The sequence below is a fragment of the Pectinophora gossypiella genome, chromosome 14, assembly GCF_024362695.1.
Source record: "Pectinophora gossypiella chromosome 14, ilPecGoss1.1, whole genome shotgun sequence".
NCBI classification, from domain to species: Eukaryota; Metazoa; Arthropoda; class Insecta; order Lepidoptera; family Gelechiidae; genus Pectinophora; species Pectinophora gossypiella.
In genome coordinates, this window is record NC_065417.1 from 2822573 (window position 1) to 2843246 (window position 20674).

The 20674-nt window shown below is 39.7% G+C and overlaps 1 protein-coding gene across 1 annotated transcript in view; it reads left to right on the top strand.

Moving 5' to 3' along the window:
* LOC126372464 (zinc finger protein 287) overlaps positions 1–14182 on the top strand; it is a 62002-nt gene extending 47820 nt beyond the window's left edge. The window contains exons 2-3 of the mRNA XM_050018239.1: positions 12001–12876; positions 13269–14182. Of these exons, the coding sequence (XP_049874196.1) occupies positions 12001–12876; positions 13269–14182 (1790 nt within the window). The remainder of the gene's footprint in view (positions 1–12000; positions 12877–13268) is intronic.
* Positions 14183–20674: the final 6492 nt, after the last annotated feature.

Genomic DNA, 20674 nt, shown 5'->3' on the forward strand with positions numbered 1-20674 from the left:
TAGATTAAAAGCACCGAATAGGCACATAGGCATGCTTAGTTTACTTTAATAATTAGTACAGAGCAGTGCAATCATCATCACGCATTAACCAAACCAACTTACGTCAAGTAGGTCGTCAGGTAGGTAGGTAGGTAGGGTAGGTAGGTACTAGGTAGGTAGGATCTGCTTCTGTGTAAACCTTACAAAACAAAATATTTATAATATTAATAGTCTAATAAATAGTAATATACTAAGTAGGTAAGGTAATAGGTACCTAAAATCTAGCTAGTCTATTTATAAGTAAATAACTCACCATCTTCGATTTTGTCCAAGTTGAGCATACGTATAATCCTTGGGTTTTTTACTTCCACACAAAGATATGCACGCTTCGAGTAGCCACCATGAACAAATTAAATAGAGAGATAATTATTACATCTATCCAACATTCGTCAATCATGACTTTTTTTATTCTAACAAAAATCGACCTTATTATTACTACAATGCGATCGTTATTTGTAGGGCCGTATGCTGACTGACGGAATACCGTGGTAAAACTACGATCACAAATAGACAATCAGCTTTCACTCTACAAATAACGATCACAGTGCAATAATAATAAGGTCGTTTTTTATAAACTTCGTCGGCAATAATTTTGTCTATAGGTGATCTTGGTTTTACCGTGGTAAAACCACAATCAGCATACGACCCTACAAATAACGATCACAGTACAGTAATAATAGGGTCGATTTTTGGTTGAATAAAAAGTCGAGATTGACGAAAAATTGGTGGATAGATGTAATACCTCTCTAATATCTTTCTAATACCTCTCTTTGAGTGTGCAGCCCGTCGCCGCTGGCACGGCGTAAGTACAGTAACCAAATAAAACATAGGGATTTACGCTAGTGATAAGTAAGTATATTTACTTAGGACATTAATAAGTAGTCTATATTTGCAGGTAATTAGAATAACACGACAAATGATTCAAATTATTGTCTTTAAAAGAGTTGTATTCATATTTACGAAGAGTATAGTGTAAAATATATCATCGAAAAATGAAGATAAATGAAATAACGTAATAGTAATATCAAACCTTGCTTGGAAAAAACTACGTGATTATATTTACACCAAACCGTTACACTAAAAGATTCGCAGAATAGGCAAGTAGCTGGAGTTACAACAAATAGTAACGCTAAAACATTCGTGGAATAACGAAGTAACTAGACGTACAACCACTGTCGTGTCGTATAATGTCGTGAAACATGTCAGTACGTTTACTTACGACTCGACCATCCTAAAAAACTTTCGTGTAAAATCGAAGTAAGTGTTATTATGACTTTACTATATGGGAAAATACCAAAAAAAAATCACGTATTTATACTTACTTTCTTATTATGGGGGAAAAATATTTTTATCAATGTTGCACAATTTCATTGTTTTTGTAATAATTTCTTCATTTTTACTGATATCTTAATGAAAATTTGTGAGAAGGTGTATTCGTGTACGCTGAATTGAATGGTGCAATAAAAAAAAAATGTCGCTAGTCCACTTACTGCGTTTTTCCACGGGGGGTGCGAATTAATGGACTGGACATTACTCACACTTTCAAGTTTGGTGAACCTTCGCGATAATGCAATGAACTTTGACGTCATGCGAGTTTGGTCGTGAATTATGAATTATGAGCGATGTAAGTAGGTATTTATCTTGTTTTCGCGAGGAACTATACTTTTTATATTATGTCATTTGCAGTTTAAATTGTTGGGTTTTTTTAGTTTTAAATTATAATAAGTACCTTTTTAGTGTCTAAACTTTGAATTGATTAAAATGTTAACGTTATTTTTTTTTATAAATTACTTATAATAAAATATAATAATAAATTGCTAAATAGCAATTTCTTCTAGGCAACCTTAGGGTGTAAAAACTTGCTAAATATTGGAGTCGGGGACGATTCATTACGGCATACGTAAATAATGAAATGTAAACAGGCATAAACACGGTGAATATAAAACACAATTATATTATTAACAGAACTAATACCTATATAAAAGGTACATATATATAGTATACATACGTATATATAGATGAATACCTTAACACGTTCACTGTGTAACTGAAAATTAGATATCAACATTATCAACCTCGCACGTGCAATGTTATTTTTCGATAAACACATTGGAATTTATATACATAGACACATTATGGTAAGAAAAAACCAATCTGAAAAGCCTCCCGTCGGATTTTCACATTTTCCCTAATGTCCCACATATGGGGCATGCACGTATGAGTTTAAAATTTATTATGCCTCATAGGTGGTTCATACACAGCGACCGTGTTAAACACAGCCCATGCATAGCCGACAAGAAGACTAAAACACCCGCGCCATAACAAAATCTGCGAGATGAAACAAATTAGCCATCTGGGCTTAATTTAACTTTGCTCCCTGAACTTTAATCCGGTGTTTTGACGGTGCAGCAACAGGTTATTTTAACTCACATTTTAACCGGTGAATCATGATCCACAATGGGTACAGGACGTGCTTGACTCAGCCTTTGTACAACTCTAATGTTATGGATGGATGGATGTAATTAAGGGCCATTATGGGAGAAAATTAGAAGTAGACGCGCTACAGTGACGCACATTTTTTTTTTTTAAAGTTTGTGAAGATTTTGATCATCTTGCGATGGATGTAACTGACTACCCCAATTGGGATATAGTCGTGAGCTTATGTTATGCTATACACACTATAGCGATTTTCCTTAATTTTCACGCGCATTTACTTGTACTTAAGCATTATAACAAAACAGTACGTCGAACAAAATATAACGTAACATTACGCCTGTATCTTTTGGGGGGGGATTAGTATTAAGTACACCTAAACAACACACAACAAACGAAAAAAAAAACAGACAACAACAACAGCAAAAGTGCATGTATCTGAAACATTTAAACGTCCAAAAGAAATATCCCAATACATTATGCAGGGTTCATTGGTTTATCTAGCTGCAGCAGTAGTATTATGTAAATAAACCTAAGTTGTTATTATTATTTACCATTAAATAATAAAATATCCTACATTTTAAAAGGAATGAATTTTTAAAATAAAACAACTAGCTTCAACTTTCGTATCTCGATGTCTCGATCCCTGCGCGTACGCATCTGTTCACTGGCGCGGAATAATACGTACTTACAGGTGTTGGTAATCGGGAGATGAAAAAATCTTTTGGTATTTCCAAGTATGTAGCCACAAAGGTTTTGAATAAGAGATTATTATTTCTTGAATTGTTTATGTGTGTGCTTGAGTGCTTTGTTGTGGTTGGTTATAAGGTTACGTTTGTGTTATCACTACACAGTATAAAACAAAGTCGCTTTTTCTGTCCCTATTCAAATTCAAATTCAAATTATTTATTCTATATCCCTATGTACGCTTAAATCTTTAAAACTACGCAACGGATTTTGATGCTGTTTTTTTAATAGATAGAGTGATTCAAGAGGAAGGTTTATATGTATAACAACATCCATTAAATAGTGGAGAAATACTGTTATTTTTGAGGATTTTAATGTGATGTCGTAAATAATTTCATTTTTTCCTCAGCATTGCACCCGAGCGAAGCCGGGGCGGGTCGCTAGTAATTTAATAAGGAACATGATATTTTTATTTAAATACGTAATAGTATTTAATAAGCCGATGGTCCCGGTTACTACTTCCTGATGTAAGTGAATAGTCGTTACATGAGCCATGTCAGGGGTCGTTGGCGGCTCAATAGTAACCCTGACACCAAGGTTGATAAAGTTGGTACTCCACCTCACAACCCATAATAGAAGAAGAATAGTATTTAATAAGAAAGAACAGACAAATTTAGTTGGTAGATGGGTTTTGGTAGGGAGGTAGGAACTGTCAAATCTACAGGTTAACGGGAATAATGCTAGGTAGATGAGTCCAATAACCAATATAAGTGTTGTCATGTAGTTGGTGCTAATTCCCGTAGACACCATCTAATTTTATTTTAAGTTATACCCGTCATTTTCTTATCCGTCGAAAAGGAATGGGATAATCGACAGGCATAAAATTTATGGAACACACGTCAAGTTTAGGCAGAAATTTAGAAAACCCAAATTTTATATTAGCCAATAACCCGACAAAATTAAGTTGACCGCGCACGTCAAACGGGTTGTATACCAACGAGATGCCTATTTTATTCGCCCGGATTATTCATTAATTCACTCATTCATTTTAAAATTAACAGTTTTCGATCATCTGTCCCTTTCCTTTTCGGCGGTTAAGAAAATGACTACACATAAAAATGACGCTTACATGGTTTTCAGTATAACGCGACGATATCTAGAAAAATCAAAACTCTTAAAATAAACCTCCATCGCACTTGTAAGGAGTTCAATACAAAAGGCAGCTTCCTCAAAAATCGCCTGCGCAGGATGCATGCTCTCGAGGCATAACAAAATCCTGGCTGGCCAACAAAATGGAAATAAGAATAAAAAACAAGGCAAGTGCGTGTTGGCTATCAGGTTTGAAGGTTCCGTAGTGTAGTTTAGGAAGAATGTCTGCGCTACAGACTTAGTATCATTGTTGTGTGCCCGGCCCAGTAGTCAATGCCCTTTGCGGCAAATCTACAATAAGTCACAAAAAAAATATGTTTCTTGCAAAGTAATAAATTAACTGGTTGCACTTCAGATCTCCTGGTTACATTTCGTTTCTGTAATAGACCAAAAACACCTACAAAAACCTAAATTGTATAATTATGACAACTAATTCATAATTTTAACCACTGTTTACAAATAATTCGCTGGACTCAGCGACTTTTGCTCTTTGATTGTACATAACCACAAACTCTACATGCTACACCAAGTAAACTAAAATTAAATAATGTTATCTATGTATACTTAAAATTCTATAATGGCTAGTCTATCAAAGACTATACAGGGTGTAACGGAACGGGGGTATCAACTCGAAGTGTGCCAACTCTGACACTATCTACGAGTCACAAGAGGCAAGAGTATTGGCTGTCTAAGTTCATATTTAAATTAGTTATGAGCAATTGTATTCCAGGTCTTCAGTCAATAAATTCAAATATATCCCTAATTATCCCTACCTTACTTAGAGCGTAAGAATATTTACAAGTAAACAGTCCGAGTTCAGATTTTATCAACCTTTTCTCTTCAAACATTTTACTTGAAGATCCCTAAAAAGTCTCCGGCACGCAGGAAGGGGCGGGTGGTAGGACCAGTTCTGCGCGCGCGCACCTCAGCCCACTGCCTCAGATTACGACCGCGACCATCTACTGGACTTGTGGGGTTATAAATATACTTTATGTGGTTCAATACTGCTTGAGAGATGATGAGTTTTGATGAGAGTTTTCTTTTAGACATTGGGGGCAGATGTACCTAGTGCTAATGGTGATCTGCGATCGTATAGGTACCTAGTTGAATAAAACCTATTAATATAAGTACCCAAAATTGGTAAATGAACACAATTAAATCGCTATGTATCAACCTATTTTTTTAGATACTTTAATTAGCTATTACCATTCTCGATAACTTTACAATTTCTAATTATATCTACTATCAAAACTGAGTATGTAAGTTAACTTGTAAGTCGATATTTATCATTAGTTTTTCTTTTCAAAGCAGTCTGTGCATAGTATTAGGTTTCCATATAAAACAAAAGTCAAAGATACATACATACATAAATAAACTCACGCCTATTTCCCACCGGGGTAAGCAGAGACTATGGTATTCCGTTTGCTTCGATCCTTGCTTCCTCCACATTCATCAATCGTTTCATACCCGCCGCCGCCGGTTCAGAGTTGATCGTACCTACTACAACTTTTTAAGGACATCCCCAATTTGGTCAATGCAGGTCCTTTTAGGTCTGCCTTTGCTATACATTATAAACTATTGTTCCCACACAAACACTTTATTATTAACCTATAGTATAGGTATAATAGCGAAAGGTCATTGACTGACTGACTCACTCATCACGAAATCTCAGAAAATACAAATACTAAGAGTATCAAATTTTGTATGAAGCTCTCAAATTATTAAGACGTTTGCGAAATTCAACCCCTAAGGGGATAAAAACTGGTGCCAAAGTTTGTATGAAACTTCTAGTTTTAATAATCGGGTTTCACGCGAACGAAGTCGCGCGTAACGACTAGGTACCTAATTAAAACAGCAAAATCAAAGCTGAACTAAACAATTTTTCATGTTCATCATTCATTTAATTAAACCTACTAAACTGACAACTAATTACGATAATACGATCATTTATCTAATACACTAACCTCTACATAACGATCTACTAAAATTTTCGTGTCAAATCAATCATTGAGGTCGTTACTGACTTAATATCGATTAAGAAGTTGGACAAAGAATGGATCTTTATTTTTAAAAACGACGCCGTCGTTCGTCATTGGTACAAGCCCGTTCAGCCTAGTCGGTAAAAAATGCGTCCCATCCATCTTGGTCCGTACTAGGGATGACATTCAGAATAATAAGCCGAGCAAGAATGTCTTACAACTTAGTCCGTTCTTAATTAAACTTTAAAAATATGACATAAGGATTTCTTTAAATTCAAGTGGGTTAACGGTCATTAAAAATCGAAGTAAGGTACCTTAAAACGTTGAAAATTCCATCCTTTCTAGAAAATATTTCCAAATAATAACCAGTTAGGTATTTATGTAAATGCCTTTCATTCGCGGCAACAACGATCTATCTCGACCAGACCCATTCATCTTAGACAACCCTAGCCACGCGAGAATCGTTAATAACTCCCCGATCGACTAAACGCCGATAAAATCATGCTACCATGCTTATCTGAGGCACAATCGAGTTGATATCTCGATTCCGAACGTGACTGTCTGGTGTACTATAAAGAACCCAATTAAATAAGAAGCGCCATTGGCCGCACGAGATGGCACCAAACTAAATGCCAGCGGACGCTGATAAGGTCTTTTTTATTAAACTTCAAGCTGCATATTATATTTCTCTAACAAAAGTAGCTGTTACATTTTGTTCTCGCCTCTCGTCAATTGTTGTAGAAATAGTTCGCGGGAGAAAGTAGGAATAGTTCTTTCTACGTGTATACTAAGTACATTCGCTTAGCCGCAAACAATTTTATAATAACAAGATTATATCTCTTCTACTCAAAGTTCCTGTTGGCATTACAAGTCAAAACTTAGCTTACATGAAATACGCTACAATTTCCTGCCTACATGAGAAAGATACTACATATATTAGAATTTACGAGTGGTGCATTAGTGATTTAAATAAACATTATTACCATAAAGGCACTTGCACACCCGAGACAGGGATTTATTACGGTACGACATCTGTTTATAATCGTCCAGATAAAATAATATGGCGGATGCAGGACGGACGAGTCTCATTTGACAGCTCGCTTTAATGATGTGCTTTAGACTTGAAGCACACAGTCTACATTTGGAAGAAAAACGGGATGGAAATAAAAGTAATTGTAGGTCGAGTACGCTTGGAAACACTACTAGTCATACAGTAGTAGAGACATCATTATGAATAGATACTTTGTCTCTATTATGACAGTAAATAGCTTTACAGCAAAGCTTTTAAACTGTTCACAAAAATGCAACATTATTATAAGACATAACGGCCTCCGTGGTCCAGTGGTTGAGTGTTCACGATCCGGAGATCCCGGGTTCGAATCCCGGTGGGGACTAATCACAAAAATCACTTTATGATCCCTAGTTTGGTTAGGACATTATAGGCTGATCACCTGATTGTCCAAAAGTAAAATGATCCGTGTTTCGGAAGGCACGTTAAGCCGTTAGTCCCGGTTACTACTTACTGATGTAAGTACGTAGTCGTTACATGAGTCAGGGGCCTAAGGCGGCTCAATATTAACCCTGACACCATAAGATAGAAGAAAAGATAAGTTAAATCCGAAATCAGAAAAGCCAGAAAATTGAGTCATAAAACTAAAACAACCTAACTTTCATTCGATAAAATTGTTAAGTTATCTACGTCAATATGAAACTTTCGCATCAACATCGATATGAGTGTGTGATACCACCTTAATATAAGCCAGACTTTCAATCCTGCGTCTTGTCTGCTCTCGGCCGGATGGCCACATGTGGGGTGTCATTTCGAATTAACTTTTTGTCTCACAATAACCCTTTTAAATTATAACGTTCATGACGTACGGTGCTATGGGAATGTCTTACCCCTTTCTCGAGTCACTAGTCGACACGTTTCAAACACTTGCGTTTGACGACAGTTCAAATAGAGTTTTTTAAGGAAGCGAAACGTAAACGAGAGCGTTTATTTTGTTGTCATCTTAATGCTTTAGTACAGGAAAGTGCATGTGCTTGGTGGGAACGGAGGGTAGATTGAAAAATGTTCTTAAAGTGACACATTTATTTCATTCTATCTCTAGGATGGAACAACCCGGTCTGTGATATTATACTAATTACATAATTAGATACAAAGATAGAATTATAACATTTATCAAAGGTTCAACATTCGGATTTAATTTAAAAACAGCTCAATCAATAATAGACAAAGTAAATAAAACTATACAATATTTTATATGTACTTAAGTATATCAATGCTACTTACAACAAAATTTCAATTTCTAGTCTCTCTTCTATCGTGTGGGTTCATCGGCCCTGGTGTCAGGATTACTGTGCAGTCGCCAAATGCCCCTGCCATGGCTTATGTAATATGACTACTTACGTACATCAGTAATTAGTAACCGGGACCAACGGCTTAACGTGCCTTCCGAAGCACGGATCATCTTACTTTCGGACAATCTGGTGATCAGCCAGTAAATGTCCTAATCAAACTAGGGATCACAATTTCTAGTAAAAAATAATTATTAAAGCAAAAAAAGCAGGTCGTATGCACGGAATAGAAGAATGAGGATGGAAAGGCTGTAACGCGCATTTTTTATGAGAACCGTTGTCGCCAGGTTCAACCCCACTCACTTTTACTACTCCTGCAAACAGATAAATACTTTAGCTCTACTGCTTCTCAAATTCTATAGCCTCTTTAAAGGCGATGTATATTTTATGTGACAGGGTGCAACTTTATAATTAATATTCGTAAGATACAAAATTATTTTTTTGATAAATAGCCGATCATACTAAGTTTTAAGCTTTTCTGTGTTAAAGAGGAATCTCCTTGCATAATAGCCGATATTAGCTTTTTTACCTGCAGATGCACAAGACGATCTTTTACTATACTATAGCGGATCTTCTTCATCTATCGTGTAGGTTGTGAGGTGGAGTACCAACCTCATCAACTGGTGTCAGGGTTACTATTGAGCCGCCAAAGGCCCCTCACATGGCTCATGTAATGACTACTTATATCAGTAGGTAACCGGGACCAACGGCATAACGTGCCTTCCGAAGCACAGATCAATTAGTTAGTTCGGTTTGTGGATGAGTAGAGTGCATATTTATATTTATGTGTATATTTGCTCATACTTATATGGCGCGCCTTACGCGCTCATTTGGTCCTTTGAATCTCTTTCTTCTATTCCGTGGTCGTATGTCAAGATTGAAGCAGTATAATGGAATTCCATAGTCTCTGCTTGCCCCGGTGGTATATAAAAACTAAACACAAAGTAATCGAGCTTTAAATTACATTTTGTAAGCTATTTAAAGACTGTATGAGCGCCAAAACTTTAACGGTATTAAATGGAGCGATCAATTAGTCTAAGTGCGAGCTACCGTCCGTAGACTGGATTAGAAATTTGTCTGTCTGTCATGAACCGTTGCCGATGATTAGATCCACCTGTTTGTTTTGGTCAGTATTTATTAGCGTGATATAGTATTAAAATCCTCGCCTCGTAAGAGCCTTTTTAAAAAATCATATTCCGGCATGATTTTTTGTAAACAAAACCTGGCAACTACAGGATTCGATCCCGAAATTTTTGTCGGGATTTTAGTCCCGAAATTTTCGGGATTGAATTTAACGAATCCCGGGTTTTACGGGATTATTTATTTTTCAGACAAGTCAGTAAAATGTGCGTGTGTAAAATATCCGCTTGCGAGTCGCAACAGACACGCTGGTACCAATGCTGGTAAAAAGGGAACTCAATTTTTACCCGAATTATAATTAATTGAAAGAAATCGAATATTCGTTGACGAAAATCACATCTGAATTTGATTTTTAAAATTTTTTCGCTTAGGTACGTGGTTTCCACTATAAGACAAACAAATTTTAGGTTTTGAATGAAACCGGAAAAGTCTGAATGGCTTGCTGTTGAAGCCGCATTTCTTATCTATCAAAGTACCGAACTATCGATTCCATAGTCAGTTGCAAACTCTTATATTTATTTACTCTTATGAAGTTTGATCATCATAAGGTCTTCGTAGTAATCTTAAGACTTCGTAGCAACACTGGCTGCAAGTTGTTCTTTGATTATTTGTGGCTCTGCCCACCCCTTAAGGATTACGGGCGTGAGACTATGCATGTATACCTAAGAAAAATAAAACTAAGGCAAGCTGCAGCCATATATCGCCAAATCGTTTTCGCTTGAACCACCTTTGTGAACCATATTTTAAAAAATCCCTTCACCGTTCTTCGTCTGACCAAGTAGGTAATACCATTTGTGAAAATCTACAATGTCATGTCAAAAAAGTAAATAAAAGCTTCACCGTTCACTTGCATCCATCAACACGGGAGCCAAATCACCAACAAAACAAACCACATTCACTACTTACACTTGTAAGCCAGTAAACCGATAGGTTCAGCTGTCAAAACGTCAGCCAGCCAACCGCAGGTTCCCATTACCTCGCTACAATTACTCATGGCATCCAGTCATGTGGTTATCACTAGTAACATCGGCTTCAGATCGGTGTGAAGCCACTCCATTCGTCACCAATCCGTCAGTCGGTGATTTCTCCTGTCCAGTGAACCGTAACGTTGCATTGCGGTAAAAAAAAGGAGTGTCTAAGTATGTATGTCATGTTTGTTTAGGTACTTTTTTAAGCTCTACGGCCATGAAAGCCTTTTGAGAACGCGTGTTTCCAACCCCGGATCGAGCTCAAACGTATAGTCAGCCTTATATCCTTGAATATAAATTAAATTATCCAAGATTGACAACCCTGAAGTTTCTGTCAGTTCAATTGTAAACTGCAGAATATAAAATAGCCTAACCCACAACCTTCCAGAGGCCTGTGAATCCTGTGATGCTCTGTGCCTATGACGTTCAGCCACATAGTTTCGTTTATAATTGCAAAATAAAGTAAAATATGAAAAATACGTGATAATCTCAAACATCAATGCATAATCTATTAAACACACCTGTCATGAACATAATTCGAAACGACCACCTTAAATACATGCAGTATCTAAACGCACGCTCCGTCCCGCCTCTTCGCCATTTGCGTTTCCCTCGTGGGCGGGAAAGAAAATGGCCTCTTTTCCTGCGTTTTTTGTTCGATCATGACTCATTGCATTGAGAAAGTAAATCATTAGAAACCAACATCATTTTAACAATTCCTTTGCCGTCTTGTTTTCACTCGGAAATGGAAATATGCACTGAACTTTCTTCGAATACGGTCGACTCTTAAGGAATTCTATCATAGGATACATTGTGTGTCGTAAAAATAATAATCCATAGCGTGATTCTATGATTTCATAGACCAGTAGCAGAACAATAGGACTGGCAAAAATTGTCTCGCCTTTTATAGAAATGCGGCATTTTATTAAATTCTCATTCGGCGGGTGCAGGAGTGTCGTCTCGTGACACCGCGTCGGCACGCTAAGTCTGCACGCTACAAGTATTGCCGATTTATCGCAATACAACGACTTATGCACCGCGGTTTTTGACTTAATAACTTCACTGGAATTCCGAGCGAAGAAAAGTTGTCGCTCGACATGCCATAATAACATATATTTTTGCCAGACGATATTTCCAATGCCTCAAGTTAATTTTACGTTTTCGATAAAGACATTAAAGATACCAATTTTATATGACTACCAATACCAATTGCCGTCGTGCTCACGTTTTCATTTCTTTGTTTGCAGATACGACAGCTCCGTACGTGCTGTACAAGGATGGCGTGGAACGCGCGCCCCCGGGGACGCAGTGGGGAGGCGGCATGCTGGACGGCGGCTACCAACCCATGCAGCACCAGAGCCCCGGCGGGCCGTCACCGCAGCCCGAGCCGCAGCTGGCATCGCCCGCGCCCTCGCCCTACCCGCCCGCGCCGCCGCCCGCGGACCCCGCTGGCTCCGCGGCCGACGAGGCGGCACAGCTCGCGCAGCAACAGGCTCAGCAGCAGGCCCAGCAACAACAACAGCAACAGCAACAACAGCAGCAGCAACAACAAACCTCCCCCGAACACATGCAAGTAGAGCAGCAGCTGCAGAACCAGCCGCAGCCACCCACGCAGGACCACATCGACCGCACGCCCTGCTTCGTCCCGCAACCAGACCTCCAGCAACAATACACCCCGTACTTCAAGGAGACGAGGCCGACCAGCCACATGCTTGGCACCGGCGGATTCCCGCTGCACTATCTGAAACAGAATGGTGGCGTCCTGTCGTTAGAGGGCCCGCTGGACCAATACACCGCGCCGGAGCTACGCCACCTGCCCGACATAGTGCAGCCGGAGCCGCCTAAGCCGCGCAAGCACAATCCTAACTCTGAGCTGCGGCTATTCAAATGCCTGACGTGTGGCAAGGACTTCAAGCAGAAGTCGACACTGCTGCAGCACGAGCGCATCCACACGGACTCGCGGCCCTACGGCTGCCCGGAGTGCGGCAAGCGGTTCCGCCAGCAGTCACACCTCACTCAGCACCTGCGAATCCACGCCAACGAGAAGCCCTACGCATGCGTGTACTGCCCGCGCTCGTTCCGGCAGCGCGCCATCCTCAACCAGCACCTGCGCATCCATTCCGGTGAGAAGCCCTATACGTGCGGCGAGTGCGGCAAACATTTCCGCCAGAAGGCCATCCTGAACCAGCACGTCCGCACACACCAAGGCGAGCGCTATTCACACATATATACCCCGCCCCCTCCCCGCACGCGACGCCGGCCCGCGCCACCCGCGCCACCCGACGTCGCCTGCGCTCCCCGCCCTGCCCCACACGTTCGATTCGGTCTCGCAATTGGCCTTCCTATCAAACAAATTCTCGGTCCCCTCGTCGCCCAACTCATCGGGCGCTCGCGAGACGCGGAACCGACCGCCGGACGATCCTGTAACCGTCCCCAGTTCAATTAACCCACTCGTCGTTTACCCACCCCCGTAAGACGGGACGTCTTAACTTACCAAATTGTTCGATTTTTGCAGACGTGTCGCCGCATCTGATCTTCAAGAACGGCACGACGCCAACGTTGTGGCCGCAAGACGTGCCCTTCCCGCCCGACGAGAACAAGGAGGAGATCCAGTCAACGTTCGGCGACGCGGACGGACAGAACGGGGAACAGCGCGGCTCCTGCTTCTCACCGGGAGACACGGCGCAGTATCCGGCATATTTTAAAGATACCAAGGGTCTCAACCACACTGTGTTCGGGTCGGGATTGTCGCTACAGTATCTGAAGGGCGGTAAACTCCCCGACGTTCTCGGTGGGCGTGCGATGCCGCTATACGTGCGCTGCCCAATATGTCAAAAGGAATTCAAGCAGAAGTCGACGCTGCTGCAGCACGGCTGCATCCACATAGAGTCCCGGCCATACCCATGCCCGGAGTGCGGCAAACGTTTCCGGCAACAGTCGCACCTAACGCAACACCTGCGTATTCACACCAACGAGAAACCCTACGGGTGCGTGTACTGCCCCCGTTTCTTCCGACAGCGGACTATCTTGAATCAACACCTGCGCATACACACCGGCGAGAAGCCGTACAAGTGCACGCAATGCGGGAAAGATTTCCGGCAGAAAGCCATTCTGGACCAACACACCCGGACGCATCAAGGGGACCGGCCGTTCTGCTGCCCGATGCCCAATTGCCGGCGGCGGTTCGCGACCGAGCCGGAGGTGAAGAAGCACATCGACAACCACATGAACCCGCACGCGGCGAAGGCGCGGCGTGCTGACGCGTCCAAGACGCCGCGGCCGCTGCCGCCTGCCGCCGCCGTGGTGAAGCCCGAGCTGTACTTCCCACAGTGCTACGCGCCGCCGTTCCAGCAGTTCCCGTCGTCGGGCGCGGAGTTCAAGCCGGCCGTGGGCCCGGGCGCGCCCGTGGCGTGCCTGCCGGCGCAGTGACCCGCGCCCCCGCCGCGCTGGCACCCCGCGCACCCCGCGCACCACGGGCACGCGCACCCCGCGCACCCCGCGCCGCACCACGCGCACGTTGCGCATCACCACGACATATACGCCGCCGAGCGACTCTACAACTAAATTTGGAAATTTTGGGACACTTTTCCTGACGATAAAGATAGATAATGGATGGTGTCCCGAAAATAGTAGCGAGACGGCGTCGTCGCACCAGTATACGACTCGCGCGAGCGAGCTTCTTACAAATTATGAGATATATTGTTCACCGGATCGCTGTAAACGAGCTTCGATCTGTAAATAACGACAAATGTTATACTCCGTGGAGTCTGTCGCGTGTACAGTTTACAAGTTCATCACGAATAGTGTTACCGTCAAAAAGCGAGTACAGATAGCGTTTTTGCCCCGTAATATTAAGTTACCAAGTAAGAGTTAGGTTTCTCGGTGATTCTTCTTCGTATGGTCGAAATGTTCATTGAATCAATGCAGATCGAACCAGAGATTAGAAATTAAAACACTTCGTTGAGATCTAAAACGTAAGAATTGAAATCTTTTACCACATAACAATATTTCGCGATGAATGTTTCCGGTACATACTTGTGCCTGTTTGTAATGATATAAAATGTAAATATTTTGTAGATGTATTAAGTTAATTTTATTTACAAGTATTAAGAGATAAAATCTGGCATAAAGAGAGAGGAAAAAAAGATGATGCTCAAAAAGTTTAGATAAACTATAAATTCGTGCGATAATTTTAGGCTGAAAATAAATAATTGTTTGGAGTGAAATATCATTGGAAAGCAAGTAAGCAAACCAAAAACGTAGGTTACCTTTTGCCATCAAACCTTTTTTGTTAGTACTTACCGGGCGTTCTGTTACATTAATTATGCATTTACTCGAGTGTGAACTGGAGAAGATTACTGCGTTGTCAAGTAACACTATAGGTGCCAAATAATGTAGTAATTTTTAAATTTTTCTACCAGCTTCTATTATAGTTGGCCTAGTTTAGGTTGTTACCAGTTTTTTCAACGATGATGACATTTTGAGATGCATTTATGTGGAAAGGGTCAGACTGAGAAAGGACTGTGATAGCTAGATAGGTTAGGGTCTATTTCGCTCACTTAGCGGTAAAACTTCGTGTATTGTGACGAAACGTGATTGAGAATCCTTTTGGAATTGAGTGAATGTTTCGAAACGTTTGCGTTCACGTTTGATTTAAATTTAGCTTCTTTTAAATTGAGCTCAACTCAAGATTGCCAAACTATTTAAAAGTATTTTAGGTTCCTAAAAATAAAATAAAAAAATGTGCATTTGTTTTGCCACTGGCTGTGTGGCCAGATCTTGCCTTCCCTTTCTTGACTGATTTGATATTGTAATATCTACGAGTGAGATTAGTGAATTTTACCAATTAGGTAAGGTGTGTGATGTCGCCAAGTGCTTTGCCGTAGTTTGACCAGGGATGTGGTACGCCAGAGTAATCTTATTTCTATTTTAGCTTAGACTATTGACATTCGAATTACCAAGCAATTCGATCATTCATCGCGAAATACATTCTTAGATGTTAGGAAGAATAAAGATATATATGAATTTGCGGTGTTGGTGGGATATTCTGATGTTAGTCACGCGTCCTCAGCTAATTCGCGTCCACAATAGATACATGTACTTAGTGTTAGCTACAGACCACAATTTCTACGGAGAAAATAAAACAAGATATATGAAATATATCGGCCGTGTGTGTAGTGTCGTTTTGTTTGAGTAAATATCGACGAGTCTCCGGACTATAAAGTAAACGCAATATCAGAATATACCAGCATACTTTAACGTTTTTATCATCTGTGTTTGTATGTATAGACGACTTATATAGCTTATTTTACTATATGATTGTGATGGTTTCGTTTTCCTACCGCATAATAAGAACTGTTACTGTATTATCATAGATGTAATAGTATGTGAATTTGTGGGAGTCACCATACAAGGATACCATTTATTATTTATCACTTTGAAAGTGAATACCGCAATGTTTTGTTACGAAGGTTCTGCATTTTGGTTCTATGGTAAATTATCTCATTCGACAATTAAGGAAATTGTATGCGAATTAGTTATGGACTCTACGATCACTTCGGTGTAATTTATTAGTGAAACACATGATTTAAATGCTGGAACGATATAAAAATTGCCACTTACAATTTAAACCTACAATACCGAATGTCGAGTCCACGACTGAGACGCTAGCAGTCTCGTTTAGTTTCCCCGGTTGATTTTCCTATCAAACTTTTGGAGGTTTACAAACAAAAACACCATTATCGAAGAAATTAGCGTTATCTTCCGTCAGTTGTCCGCGTGTGACCCTCCCGAGACGCACGCGCCGACCCCGGCTCCGACCACAATAGCGTAGGGTTCCTTTTCTATATCATTTAATGTTCACGCGCAGCCTTAACAATAATAGTAAATAAGTATTTTTATACATAAATCGGTTTACCTGTTGACTGGCCGGGGTCGGCGTGGCGCGCCCTAGTACAAAGTTTGAATACAAACATAGAACACAGTGCCATAGCCACAATATAACCTCAGATTTATACTTATTAGATTTTTATACCGATACAAATGGATTTAATTTTAAATATAAACAAAGGTGATTAAGTATACAGAGATTACAGATGATATTTTATACATTTATTACAAACAATATTATTAAAAGTAAATGTGAAATAGTCTTAAAGTTAGTATTTCAACATGATAAGTACCTAAGTAACTTTGAGAACAGGTTTTTGTAAGTTACTGTGAGCCCAGGGGCGTGGGGGGTTGTCCCTGATAAGTGGCAAGTCTGCACGACCCTGAAGGTCTCGAAGCACGTTGGTGTCCGCGTCAGGATTAGCAGTGTTTTTTTGAAGCGAAATGGTTATTGTAAATACATATCATTGGAAAAATTCTCAGGCAGTGTTGCAAGTACTAAGAAGTAAGCACCCCGAACCCGGTCCTAGCTCGCTAGGGGGTTGTTCTGTTACCGTTGCATGTCATGTGCCCTCGAGGAGGACACGGCGTGGCCGCAGGGCTCCAGGGCTCCGGGCCGTCAGCGGAGCCCCGCGGCAGACCAGAGCTGGTCCGTAGCTATCTGCCCCAGGCTGTTCTGTTTATATTGCTCACTGTTTTGTTAAGTTTTGCTCAATTAATCGTGTATGTATTACCTTAACGTTACTTGTATTAGTTTATACATCATATTGTATACGGGAAGTTTATGTAAAATATTTTTTAGAGAGCACGGTTTGCTTTTCTTATGACTATTTGTTAAGTACTAAAAATATTATTGTCGGCGACAGTTTTATTTTGTAAAGTACAATTACTAAATTCATTGGGCAATTCTATTTAAGCTGTATTTCAAATTGATTCCGTAACGCATTAGTTGTAAGCGTGCCGTCCAGTTTCGATGGTTTATGTGAGCCCGCGCAATAGCCAGGTTATATTTTAGATTTGCTGCAAATTGATTTTACTAACTGTTTAATTAGGTTTGAAACATGTTCCTAGCCTTAACAATACGTAATATTTATTTATGGCATAACATGATGCGTTTGATCAGCTGTCTACCCGTAGTGTAGGAGATAGATGTCGTCTTTTATTAATTCCCGCTTGTCTCTTTTCACGCAGTTCACATATTGCTGATGGAATCAAATTCCACGAGACAGTCTGCGTTTACAAGTTTTTCAATTTCCACGTAAAAGTTTATTATCTATTGTAAAAGCAGAATAACTGCAATGTAATCTATATTCGGACATCTTATACTGAAGTGCTATCTTTAATCTCATTTATACTTAATTTTGTATAATTTTAAGTTGTTAACAATAAAAGGAGAGAATAAGATTGCATTGTGAACATATACTTTGCATATTATAAACATTAATACTTATATCAAGTGAATGTCAATTGTATGAAATACAATGTTTCAGGCAATGTAGGATTATTAGGGATCTGAGTCAACGCTTAGCTTGGTCGCAAAATTGTAACTTAGTTAAGTAAGAGGTTGTTTTCGAGAAGAAAAAAATGTTTCGATTCCTTTTTTGAAAAATAGAATGCATTTATTTGTGATCTCATGACGTCGAAAGTGTTTACTCATAAGAATATTGGCAAAGACTACGATAGGAGAACATCTTCGATTTGTTCGAAAACATGTATCAAGCAGTCTTCATAACAAATAGTACAGGGGTTAAAATAGGTGAAAATATTTCTACTATAACCAACATCTAACCAAAATAATAGCTCTACCACATTTCAATATATTAACTCTATACTTATAACGTAATATAGCATCACGCCTGTATTCCCGAAGAGGCAGACAGAAGTGTACAAATACATACACCCACTTCTCGCCATGTCCCATGTAGGATGCGAGCCTATAGCCATAAACGGGGCACAAATCCTGGTAACCACGTAATATCAATCAGTAATAAAAATCCGGAGTACTAAAAAAAAATCATTTCATATTCAATGCAGTCATACAATCAGATCCATAAACTCACGACAGGGCTATGTCTCAATTGGGGTAGTCAGAGGTACATCCATCGCGAGATGCGACCTTTCCAAAGCCTTCGATTGCGTTTGTCATGATATCTTGATCGCGAAACTTCGTCACTATGGAATAACTGATAATGCCATCGCTCTTTTGGAGTCATACCTTAGTGGCCGCGTTCAGAGGGTTGATGTGCATGGCTGCAGATCGTGTGGATCTAACGTCACTATAGGCGTCCCGCAGGGCTCAATTCTAGGTCCATTTCTATTCCTAGTTTACATAAACGACCTACCTAGTCTTGTAAAACATGAGGTGGTGCTGTTTGCAGATGATACCTCCTTACTTTTTAAAGTAAAGAGACGACAAGATTCCTTTGACGATGTAAACAACGCCATTTCAGAGGTAGTGGATTGGTTTACTGTAAACAACCTGCTACTTAATGAAAATAAAACAAAATATGTTTATTTTACGTTATCGAATGTTAGTAGGCCCCTCGATTCTATTATTGTAAAAAATAAGGAATTGGACCTCACGGATACTGCTGTATTTTTGGGAATTACTTTGGACGCTAAGTTGCAATGGAGTCCTCATATTGATAAGTTGTCCAAAAGGCTCAGCTCAGCAGCATTCGCGGTCAAAAAAATTCGTTTAATAACCGATGTAGAAACCGCGCGATTAGTTTATTTTGCCTACTTCCACAGTCTAATGTCGTACGGCATCTTGCTGTGGGGTCATGCTGCAGATATGAACAGCATTTTTGTTCTGCAAAAGCGAGCCATTCGGGCGATTTACAAATTGGGACCCAAGATGTCACTTAGAAATAAATTTAAAGAAATTAATATTTTAACTTTGGCATCACAATATATCTTTGAAAACCTAATATATGTAAAAAAACATATAGGATTATTTGCAAAAAATAGCGATCGGCACATTGTTAATACCAGGAATAAAAATAAACTTGCTTTACAAGTCAGTCGATTACATAAGATTACTAAATCTTTTAAGGGGCAATGTATACGTTTTACAATAAGATTCCCATTGACATTCAGAATTTGCCTTTCAACTGTTTTAAGACAGTAGTTAAACAAAAACTTTACAAAAAAGGTTATTATAAAGTTAGTGATTATTTAGAAGATATGAATGCATGGGATTAACTGTCTGAGAACTGATATTAGGCAGCTAAATTACTCAATTGTATACCAATATTTTATGTTTATTTTTATTTTTTTAAAGAACGTCTAGGGCCCTGTGCCGAGGTTTTTCTTGCAGCTTCTTTTCCCCGGCTATACAGGTTGTGAGAAGCTGCAGTAGTTTTAGGCGGATGAGACGTTCGTTATGTAAAATTGACGATTCAAAGTGTAACTATGTTACCTACTGAATAAAGATATTTTTGAATTTGAATTTGAATTTGATGAACTAAGTGCCCACACCTCACCGAGCTTTCTGTTAGACGTGATTGGTGGCGAGCCATAGCACCGTCTAAACTTAATGGTCGAGCCAACTGTGTTAGTGACTGCAATACACAAAATATTAATATACAATTGAACCTATTTGTTGGTTTCGAAAATATTTCCACCATTTTAGCCACTTTTTAATGTGTATTTTGTCTTCGATCCCCGTTATGAAGTATTATACCTACTAAACGCATAAATTATAACCCATGTGTACGTTTCCTCATGGTATAAGAAGACCAGGTATGCTCAAAACTGACAGCTAGCATTTTCAAGGTTAGCCCAGCTGACGTCGTCCGACCCTGCGTTGCCAATCGTAAAAAATAAATTACCCACGTCCAAAGTTTTTAATTTACTTTGCAAGGAAATTTTGTACTTTTAGAAAAAGATTAACGTACTTACAGTTTTAATGATTTTTGTATACGTGACGAATATTAGAAATCAAATACATTAGTCAGTAATTCACTTAATTTTCAATAATAAAATTCACGTCTTTGGAATGTTGGAGATACCACTTGAATGGTAACACTT